This window comes from Alosa pseudoharengus, unplaced genomic scaffold, assembly GCF_046254945.1.
Source record: "Alosa pseudoharengus isolate Yale_2024_CS ecotype anadromous, Long Island Sound unplaced genomic scaffold, YU_APseudo_1.1 YU_APseudo_1.1_scf_3, whole genome shotgun sequence".
Lineage (NCBI taxonomy): Eukaryota > Metazoa > Chordata > Actinopteri > Clupeiformes > Clupeidae > Alosa > Alosa pseudoharengus.
The window spans coordinates 17,870,709-17,882,182 of record NW_027468718.1 but is presented as its reverse complement, the minus strand read 5'-3'; the positions used below and the strand labels follow the sequence as shown (position 1 = coordinate 17,882,182).

Sequence of the window (11,474 nt, the reverse complement as noted above, 5' to 3'; positions counted from 1 at the left end):
TCCAGTTACCATTACCTCATCCTCTCGCTCTTGACCGTCTAGGCCCAGTGTCACTGTGCACTCATTCACCCCACTCTTTGACACCTGGTCTGGTCTGCTTAAGATGTGTACAGGCCTTGAAGTCTCATAATAATTGCAGTAATATCAAAGATTATAAAAAACATACATGCATCCTTTAAGTCATAGAAATCCACCACAATATCTTTAGGTACATGTATTTAACGGTCTGATGTTACTGTTGTGTTATTATGTAGAAATGCCTGAACAGTGATGGTAGGTCTTAACTCAGGGGTAAGTGAAGTCTTACACAGTTGTCAAAATAAACTTTGTATTACACTCTCCAGAATATTATACAAAACTGAAAAGCAATTTATTTAAAGCTGAAAGTACATTACACACACATTACCTGAGAAACAATCATCAATTGAATTCATTATTTACCCAAGAAATCTCAAAATACCCTAAGTTAAAGATCCTTCCATGTCTGTTTCCAAATATAAAGAAATATTACAGTAAAGCAACTCTTTCATGCTTTACGTAATTAGCCCATTAGTTCATACCAAAAGCGGAGCCTCCTGTTTTCATAATTTCCGTAAAAATGTGCTGTATTATTTTAAAATCAGGAAGTACATGCATAAGATAAATGTGTGATTGCTGAGCAGGATCTCATTCTGTGTCTCGTCAATGCCACTGAAACCTGATAGGCATGGAACTCTCAGGGGAACCTGTCAGAGACAACAGACGCCAAAATAAAACGTTACCTGAGCAGGGGGTCTATGAAAGTGAGTTACTTGATACGTTATACGCTATATTTACTTTAATGTTTTTCCTTTGCTTCTTTCTTCAATTTTAGTGACAATATGGTCGTTTTTATAAAATTTGCCATTAAATGAATTTAGGTAAACACAATCATGTGAAGATAAAATACAATTCTCATTGCCAAATTGATGAAACACATCAGTTTGTTAATCGCCATTCTATGGAGTCGGGGAGGTGTCATTGCAAGATTTTTGGTACTGTATATCAAAACAACGTGCGCTCATTTTCCTAAATTGTGCTCTCATTTTACTTTACTGTGCGCACAATTTAGATATTATGTGCTTGTTTTTCTACATATTGTGCTTGTTTTACTAAATTGTGCACTCATTTTATTAAATAGTGTCATTTTTCAAAAATTTAAATGATAGCACAATTTAAAGAGAAACTATGCAGTTTTGGCCATTTCTTTGCTGTTTTCTCAGTTTTTACTTCTTTTCGCTGGCTCTGTCATGACGAATGTCTGAGAAACTCCATCGCTACCTTGTTCTAGCTGAAACCTGACAGGCATGGAACTCTCAGGGGAACCTGTCAGGGACAACAGACGCCAAAATAAAACGTTACCTGAGCAGGGGGTCTATGAAAGTGAGTTACTTGATACGTTATACGCTATATTTACTTTAACGTTTTTCCTTTGCTTCTTTCTTCAATTTTAGTGACAATATGGTCGTTTTTATAAAATTTTCCATTAAATTAATTTAGCCGGTGCCTGGCGTGTATGTGTATGTAAATGCAGTAAAGCAATTTGTTACACTTGTTATACTTCCCGACACTGAGGCCGTCGGCTCGCTGGCCCAAAGTTGCAAGAGTGGTTTTTCCACTCACAGGCGTTAGGGGGAAGCGAGACGGCCACCATTCAACCCGAAAAAAGTCATATAACCATACCAATGACTCCAAAGCTGTTAAGTTAAGGTAAATTGGTTTTGGTTATGGTTAAATTAAGCTACAAAAAATGGCATAGTTCGCCTTTAATAAAATGAGTGCACTATTTAGAAAAATGAACACACAATTTAGTCAAATGAGCACATACTTTTGTAAAATGAGCACACATTTTCTTGATTTACACAAAAGAAAATATCTTGCAATGACACCTTCCGGGTTCCGTACCGTTCATCATGTAAGGGATAATGGACTACAGCATTATTTTCGGTTAATAGAAAACAATACACTTTCAAGATAGTGATGCGAGGTGGTAGTGCATTATTTATTTTTTTGCTAAAACTGTCTGTTTGGAGAACTACAGTACTTCTTTCCGCCAAAATACCAACTCATTTCTCAACTTGCAGGACAAACTGCCATTACTAGTTTTAAATGGATGGTTCCGATGGCCAAAGGCCAGTCATTAGTTCTATCTCTCCTGTTGTCAAACAGGCATATCTCAGGATTCTGTTGAACCTTATCTTAATAATTCTCCTCTTTTTATTTGTTTATTTGTTGATGTTGATTTGTTTTGTTCATATCAAAACTGGTAGACCTATAAAAACAAATAACTTCTCAGACCTGGTGGTAGGTTAAGATATCATATGATGCTCAAAATCTGTCTCATAATATGATATATCTGCCTCTCTGATAGCCTAATATCAAAATCTGCTTCTCATAGTATATCTCACAAGGTTTCTAAAAAAAATCACAATGAGCTTATAAAGATAATGCCAGTTGCTATGCAAAGGGTATTATCTACTGGTGACTCAGTTCTCTTTGTTGCACCCTTCATTTCCCTGCTGGGCAGACACCAAGCCATCTATGTGTTATGTGGACCAGCCTGGCTTCCTCAAATGTATGGTTGCCATTCTGACTGTCCTCTGCATCACTTTGGGAGCATCTATGGTGACCTTGCATGTGTACAGTGAGTGTATTTTTTGATATCTTACACTGTGCACGCATGCATGTGTAGCAAATGGTATAGGTTTTTAAATTATGTTGCTCGAAAGATGTTGTTCTTTTTAGAGACCAACTCATTCATGACAATCTTTAATTATGGTGTATAGTGAGGGATAGTGGACGACACGGCATTCGGTTCACAGAAAGAAATGCACGTTCGAGGTGGTAAAACGGGCCGCCAGTGAGGGATGATACACCTTGTAAGTGCATTTCTTTCTGTGAACCGAACGCCGTGGAGTCCATTATCCCACTTATACCACTGTTGCCACTTGTGATGTTCATTTGCTGTTATAATTTAAACGTTTCAATCGCTAAAACTGTCTTGCTTGTAGAACTGCTTCTTTCCGCCACATATCAACTAATTTTTCAACTTGCAGGACAAACAGCCGTTACTAGTTATAAATGGATGGTTGCTAGGGCCAATGGCCAGTTGTTAGTTCCATCTCTCCTGTTGTCATGCGGGCATATCCCAGGATTCTGATGAACTTAGCTTTGAAACATCATGTAACTGATCTAAAAGCCACCTCAGTCATATGAATGCACATCAAAGTCTTGAGGCTCGAGATTCAGCCACTCTGTGTTAGCAGAAAATTTAACTGGGGAATATAGGACCCTCGGAGTATAGGACCTTGGGAACATACTGTAGGACCCTGGGAACATAGGACCCTGGGAACATAGGTATGCTTCCGGGTTTCTAAGACCTGCACACAGAAGCTGACTACACCACGATGGGACTTGCACCCAAAGAAGAAGTTTTATGGAACCTATTTCATAACCCTTAACCCATAAAATAGGTCCCTCAAGCTTTATTTAAAAATAGAATCAAAAATAAAATAGGTACATTAAGCTTTTATTAACAGAGTTGGACAGATAATGTACACTAACACATGCACACGAACGCACACACCTGTGTGCACACCAACACACTGGAGGGGAATGAGGAGGGGAATGAGGAGGGGAATGAGGACAGGCAGGACTGAGGCTTACCAGTGGGAGGTCAGCGAACCTCCAGGGGGTCACCCACTCACACGTGCTCGATTACACACACACACACATGGGCACTCAGCTCCTGAGAAACAGAGACACAGGGATAGTTGGCTCACACACACACAGGCAAACTAACCAGATTATCAAACAAAAGGCAACAGTACTGGTCAGGGACCTTATGCTGGCCCCGGCACCAGAGATCAACAGCTGTAAAAGGCCTCTGGCGAGTGATGGGTCATATAAACACACTACAACCAGAAAACACAGTAACACAATATAAACCAATATTCACAAAACAGGGCTGCAGACAATCATGATCAGCAGCACTATGGAGGTCAAAGAACAAGACAAATGCAAAGAAAAGAAATATCAAGTAAACAAATGCAATTGCAATGGGCCAAACGCTGTCACACTGGGGAGCAGCAGTGCTACACAAATGGCCTCCTACCAGTGGCAAACAGAAAAGGGAACTGATTGAGACGAATTCATAAACAAACAAAATAAACCAAACAAAACAAGCTCAGTGGCGTCAGTTACTCAATGCATTCATCAGACCAAATCACAACATTCATTTGTTCATATGCGCACACACAACTGAAGATGTACTGTAGGACAGGGAAAATCAGTCCAATCCAGTCATGCTAGCTGCGAGTCACGCTAGCTGCGAGAGAGGTTAGTAGTGGCAAAATAGTGGTAGGCAAAGCAGCAGTGTTCAGATGTTAGTAGGATGGGATAATTATTGCCACTCCCTTGTGTTAACTGGCCATCCCTGCTACACATACAACACAATTAAAAACCCAGGATATAAGGGAGAATAAAACTAATTTAAGTGAAGATGACAGTCAAGTGACAATCAAGCAAGGTCCATCGTCACGGAGTCCAGGTAAAGCGAATGGCATGAATTCCTAGAACCAATAGAATTTGAGTCTTTGTATGAGAACTGTGTTAAATTATGTAAAAATGTGTTAAAACAATGAAACAGTGTTTACACATTGCAAGAGATGACTTCTGCTGTACTAAGACATTGAAGATCAAGATCAAGGGGATCCCAGTTTCATTAAGTGCATCTAAGAATAACTGTGATGTATTGTGCATACACAGGGCAGCTATCTATTGGGTCTCAGTTTGAAGAGCTGAAGACTGAGTTCAAGAACATTATGAGAAAGCTAAATGACACCACTAAGGAAATGGATGACAGGCTGACAGAATTCAAAGACGAACAACAGAAACAAAAGGCTGAGCTGGAGCAACTGGAGACAAAATGTGCAGGTGATTGTTGCAGAAATGGAGCAGTACTTTGCTTTGCAGTACTTTTGCATTTGGCAGTTGCAGTCCACATAATACAAGTTTGTGCACATGAATGAGACTCATAGTGTACAGAAAGGGACACACACATAGAGACACTCTTTCTCTCTCTCTCTCTCACTCACACACACTCTCACACGCACACACACAACCTATTCTATTTTATATATACAGTACAGTACCAGTGAAAAGTTTGGACACACCAACTCATGTATGGTTGTTTGCTTTATTTTTATCTTTATTTATCTGAGTAGTAAAGGTGCAGTCAGGGATTTTAGGCGATTTCAAGCCCATAACATTGTCACATTCAGCAATCATCTTCTTACGACTGCTAGCTACCCATTCCGTGAATACACTGTAAACAAAGATAGATAGATAGATAGATAGATAGATAGATAGATAGATAGATAGATAGATAGATAGATAGATAGATAGATAGATAGATAGATAGATACAGTACACACACACACACAGTAAGTTAGGCTAACACATTTTTACTTGAATGACAGGAGGAGGAGCAAAAGTTGCATTCTCTGCCTCTCTTTGGGAGACTGGAGAGCAACGCTTTGATGTTTCCCCAATTCTAGCTTACACACGTATCTTCACTAACGTTGGAAATGCATATGACTCCAACACAGGTAACATAAAATCTACAGATTATGCAAATAGTGACAAGTGGAAATAATATTATATAGTTTTAAAGTGTTTTGGCCCTACTTAATATTAAATGTTATTACATGTGTTTAAAACACAATATAATTTAGTGCAATGACTACCACTATACATTTCATATCAAAATAGCTTTTGGGTTGGGTTTCATTAGAGGTGATAATAAGTTCTACATTACCAAAGTAGCAAAAGTATAACTTAGTACAAATGTAATTATACTGTGATAAACAGAAGTGATATGAAATGGATTCAGTCTCTCTCTCTCTCATATTCTTTTCCGCTGATCTTTCTGCTCTTTTTTAGGGAACTTCATTGCTCCTGTGAAGGGTGTCTACTTCTTTAGCTTCAACACGTTTGGCTACAGTGGCTCTGTGAGTGGTGCCATTCTCACCAAGAATGGCCAGCTGATGGTCTCCACCTACGAGTTCGCCTCCAGCGGTGACGCCTCTGACACCACAGGCAACTCCGTCGTCCTGCAGCTGGAGGCCGGAGAGAGTGTGTCTATGAGGTTGTGGGAGAACGCCCGGGTGTTTGACCAACATAACGCCCACAACACTTTCAGCGGATTTCTGCTTTTCCCTTTGTAGATGTAACCTGACTCTCGCCAGATGAATTTCGTTCTGCCTAGCTCCACTCATCCATCTGGGATCGATCCATTGGAGAGGTGTTTCAGAAGGCTGGGCCTTATCAAAAATCCATGCATATGATTTGGATATGTCACATCTATGAAACTCCCGCCCTGCGTCCTGATTGGCTCTACCATAAAATCTGGTGCCAAAATCACTCTCAATGGAAGCGATCCCAGATGGATGTGAGTGGAGCTAGGCGGAACGAAATTCATCTGGCGAGAGTCAGGTTATTGTAGATGGGCTCTGTGGTCAAATTCTTTGAATGTTCACTCAAACATATGCTTATTGTGGCTGGCCTAGTAAAACCTAGAGCTATGGATTCACTGATAATTATTCTGTTCCAAGTGATCCCAAACTAAATTGAAAACAATGTGTACCTGCAGTATAGAAATATGGGTAACCCTTTATTTTATGGGGTGTGTATAAGACTGAAATGAGACGGTCAGAACCATCATATGACTCTTGTCATTAACATGAAGGCAGATGACAGATGTATGACAGTAGTTATTAAGTATAATTTGGTTAATTATGTTTTATTACCGCATACCATTCTGACAAAATAGGCATAGAAATAAGCAAGATTACAAAATATTGCAAATATAATATCACTGTGGCTTTTGAAGTGTTTGCCACTTATCTAAAGAATAAACCAAATATATTTCTAAACAAATAAATGCATTGCTATTAAAGTTGACATACACTTTTTATACATGGTTTAAAATGCCCAAGCTACAATTGCTTTGAGCTTTTAACTGGGGTATGGGATTTAAAAAATCAGATGTTTGCAGGACCTCTTTTCCCATGATTTTTTACAGATTATTATAGGAACTTGAAAAGATGTTGTCCAGCTCTGCATGTGTGTAGGTGAGTGTATATGTCTGAGAATGTAACATGCTGAAGCAATGCTTACTGTGAATGCAATCACCAGCTGACCAGTGTACATCAAACTTGGCTTAGAGGGGAAAAAAGTATGATGGGATAATTATATAAATAATATACAAATTAATGTGTGAGGCAGTTACAATTAAAGGTGCTCTAAGCGATGCTGGGTAATGTCACTTCTGTTGTCTTTCAAACAAAACAGAAAACTAGCTCGCTACTTCCTCCCCTTCCCTCCCGTGCTGCTCCAGTGCAATTGAAACTCTCCTAAACGTGCATCTTGTCTGTGATTTGCTGGAACAGTTTGTTATATTTTTCTGGGCTAGGTTTGCCCAGGTTGTTTTTGTTGCCGTTTTAGGAGCCTGGGCAGTCCACAGAGATCACACTTTTTTTACAGTGATTCAGGACACAGACAGCTAGAAGATGGTTAGGTAATGTTTGCAGTAAGTGACATAAAATGTTTTAGCCTAAAAAATGTGTGGCATCGCTTAGAGCAGCGGTTCCCAAACTTTTTTCCCCGCGGACCACCTTCTACATCCTGACTCGGCTCCCGTACCCCCACCATCCAACACATAAAAAAGTAACTCATTCTATTGACGCATTCCAGGCATCGTTGTTTAATTAGCCGCCCTACATGATAACATAATCAAAATGTGCAACTGGTCTATGAGCTCTCACGTTAAAAAAAACAGTGTGGAGAACCACATTAGAATGGTTAGGTAGCATCTCACTGCAGACCACACACTGTGGCTTTGGGCAGTCTGTCTCCCAATCCACGTGAAGCCTAGGGCTATGCCTCATCATACTTTCGTTTTCTTTGCGCAGTCTTTTCTGTCTCGTTCTTTCTTTTATCCCCCTGCGCTCCATCTCCACCTTCATTAGTCTGCCCCCCATCCCATTCCATCATTACCTGTGTCCTGCTCTGTTTCTCTCGCTTCTCCTCTTCGATCGCTTTAATTAGGCCTTTTGGACAGTGTCCCTGTTTTTAGCCAGTTTTCCATGTTTACACAGCCTTCTACCTAGCCTATACTTCAACGAAACTAACGCGCCAGATATTCTGGCTGCCCGCAGGAAATCACGTGTAGCCTATTATGTGTAGCTTATTTTTTAATGAAAACATACCCTATTATAGAGTTTACAAATGATTTCCTTTAATTTCACGTTTCCATATCATTATAACCTGATTCGAAATTATGTATTATTTATGAATTAATTAGAGTATTAATTAATTAATCATTTTTAACTCCTTTCCGCCATTGCCCTTTTCATCTCGCGTACCCCCTAGTGGCAGCTCGCGTACCACCGGGGGTACGCGTACCACAGTTTGGGAATCCCTGGCTTAGAGCAGTCCCGGCGTCAAGGGGGGGGGGGGGTGGCTTTGGGGGGCCGGGCCCGTCCTGGAAGTCATCTGTGCCCGCCCTGGACGAGCTTGGCTGCACCAACCAACCCCACTTCCCCAATACCATGGATTGATTTTGAACACTATATAGAACAATGTAGGCCTACATTATAAGTTTGTCAATATAGCAAGTAGCAAATAAAACTTGTAATCTGTATTATTCCGTCTCGTATCATAGTTAGTAGAAGTAGGCCTAGTAGTTTCTGCATTTGTTTGATAGCGTTAACCTTTACTGTTTTTTTCTTCTGACCTAGTCAGAGAACATAGAGCTTGTTACCGCTCCAGGGCCGAAGTTATCCGTAACTTCGGGGCTATCTCCCTAACACTCTATCTGAAAGTGGTTAGCAACTGAACGAGGATAGCCTATTGGTTTTATCTGCGGATTTATTTTTGCATTATTTTGAATATGACTCAGTCCAGTCTCAACAGCACGTCTACTTTTTCCATATGCATCTCAGTTCTAACACACATATTCCCTCTCGCATTCTCTCTCTCCATCCCTGCGCACGGGGCTCTCTTAAAGGAACTGCACCATTTTACAACAATTGCATCTATATTTTCATATTAGAATGCTTTGTCAAATGTAAGCTTAAACTATCGTGATCAATTTAAGTTGCCGTGCCCCCCCGCAAAGGTGTAATGCCCGTCCGTGAATTTGTGTCTGCTGCCGGGTCTGGCTTAGAGCACCTTTAACAATTACATATCAAGTCCATTTAATGTTTAAAAGGGTTCTATGCTGTGTCTATGTATATATTCATTACAGACCATTTATTTACTTTTTATATTTCATATAGCATACTTCATATAAAATATACAGTACCCACGTATAGATAAATATACCCAAGTAGTCTATAGAGAATAATGAGAGAAAATAACAGAATAGGCAGAAGTATACTAAAAATGATTACGAAAGAGAGAACCCTAGGCTTAATGATCAAGAATGTTCCCTGTAACCTAAAGTACATAGTCCAGTTCAAACCCCTTCACAGAGCAACTAAAAATAAAGATGTAATACAGTAATCTACAGCTGTAATAAAAAGGTGAAAAGGTACCATCTGGTACAAATATCAATGTGTGCTAATTGTACCAGTGTATAATTAGAACTAGATGCTATTCGTACCCTGGTGTATAGCAATGTGTGCTATACACCCTGGTGTAAGTAAGTAGGCCTACAACAAGGTGGAAAGAAATTGCGCCTTCTCTGCAGATGCGTTGGTACACATGCACTCTTATACTTAGGGATGCAAAAAGCTACTTTTTTCAACTACAATCAAAATAAATCTCAAAGGATTTTGAACCCCAGACTCCCATGTACAATATTGTTTTGCTAACCACATAGCTACCTGCTTCCACTTATTGTATATCTATAAGTATAAGTATACTGTATATACTCTTTTGATCCCGTGAGGGAAATTTGGTCTCTGCATTTATCCCAATCTGTAAATTAGTGAAACACACTCAGCACACCCTGAACACACAGTGAGGTGAAGCACACACTAATCCCGGCACAGTGAGCTGCCTGCTACAGCGGCGCTCAGGGAGCAGTGAGGAGTTAGGTGCCTTGCTCAAGGGCACTTCAGCCGTTCCTACTGGTCGGGGTTCGAACCGGCAACCCTCCGGTTAGCAACCACTTCATATAGCTTAGGAACTACTATGTTTATCCTAGCAATAGCTTTGCATGCACTGGTATTTCCTTCAGGAAATGCATTTCTAACAATAATTGTTTTAATCATTATTATTCATTAACTTATTAACTCATTCAGCTCCATTTGTGAAGCCCTTTGGGTCAACCCTGTTGCGTTATAAAAAATAATTTGACTTCACTATACCTTATACATTAACACAATGTAAAATCACAATCACAGTCTTGGGGATAGCCTGTTAAAGTTCACAATATTTTCTCTAAATATGTTTGGTGCAGCACCAGTTATCAAACACATTAATGTTGGAAAAAAACTCAGGTTGGATCGAGATTTCAGTCCTGCAGCAGATGTCTGAACTCTAACTGGGCTGCTGTACTGTAACTGTAATCGAATTCTTCACTGGTAAGATCCTCAGAGAAAACTTAGTTTTAAAATAGGGAAACACTTTGTCTTCATTGATCCAAAACCAAAACCTGTGTGTGAATGTGTGCAGTTGTGTTTTATTATCAGGGTCGGAGAATGAAATTGTTCCTTTGTTGAAGTTCAGCTCCACTCTGACACTCTTTGGTTTCTGTTTCACTTTGAGAAGAGTGCGGGGCTTTTCAGTGATATAACCCTTTAGAGACACCGAGCCAGAATGTACTAAATACTCATCATCAACATAACCCATAATCCAGCGATTACTTTCATACTCATCCTCATCTGTTCCCTTAACCTGGGCAGAATCTGCCATCACACCCACTTCCCAGCATGTGTTGTCCCCAACCTCCACATCCCAGAAGTGTATCCCTGAGGTATAGCCCTCAGAGCCCAGGACACTGGGATACTCATCAAATCTCTCTGGGTTGTCAGGAAGCTGTTGGCTCTGTTCACTGTATTGTACACCCATCAGATCCCCAGACACAATAAGATCTCGGTGTGCAGTGTTGGGATCCAGAATTACAGGAGCTGCAGAGAGAAAGATCACACACTCGACCTTAACAGCCAACTCACCCCAAAGATGGATGATGAAACTACAGCAGAAACCAGTTGCATTAGTGTGAATTAAACGTTGCAAGATGTTGCCAGCCGTTGCAAGCCGTTTCTCAATATTTGTCATATCAATTTGCAGTTGCAAGGTTTTAGAACTCTTTTTTTGCCTCACAGAGTTTGACACATTGTCGCTCAGTCAGTCGAGGTGTTAGGGCAGAGTTTTTGTCAAATGAGTAGCAGAGAAATATTTATTAACTCAGTTTTGAAGAACACGAGTGTCTGCTCAACATCAGT

General features: G+C 40.1%; 2 protein-coding genes across 2 annotated transcripts in view; one reads left to right on the top strand and one right to left on the bottom strand.

Moving 5' to 3' along the window:
* The first annotated feature begins 1,315 nt into the window (after positions 1–1,315).
* Positions 1,316–6,245, top strand: LOC143100337 (cerebellin-1-like). The gene is made up of 5 exons (XM_076263409.1): positions 1,316–1,401; positions 2,546–2,662; positions 4,786–4,953; positions 5,499–5,627; positions 5,962–6,245. Exons 1-5 carry the CDS (start codon positions 1,326–1,328, stop codon positions 6,243–6,245), a joined length of 774 nt encoding a protein of 257 aa, XP_076119524.1. The 5' UTR covers positions 1,316–1,325.
* Positions 6,246–10,566: 4,321 nt separating this feature from the next.
* LOC143100336 (zinc-binding protein A33-like) overlaps positions 10,567–11,474 on the bottom strand; it is a 33,963-nt gene continuing 33,055 nt past the window's right edge. Inside the window, exon 7 of the mRNA XM_076263408.1 lies at positions 10,567–11,156. Coding sequence (XP_076119523.1) covers positions 10,567–11,156 — 590 coding nt within the window. The remainder of the gene's footprint in view (positions 11,157–11,474) is intronic.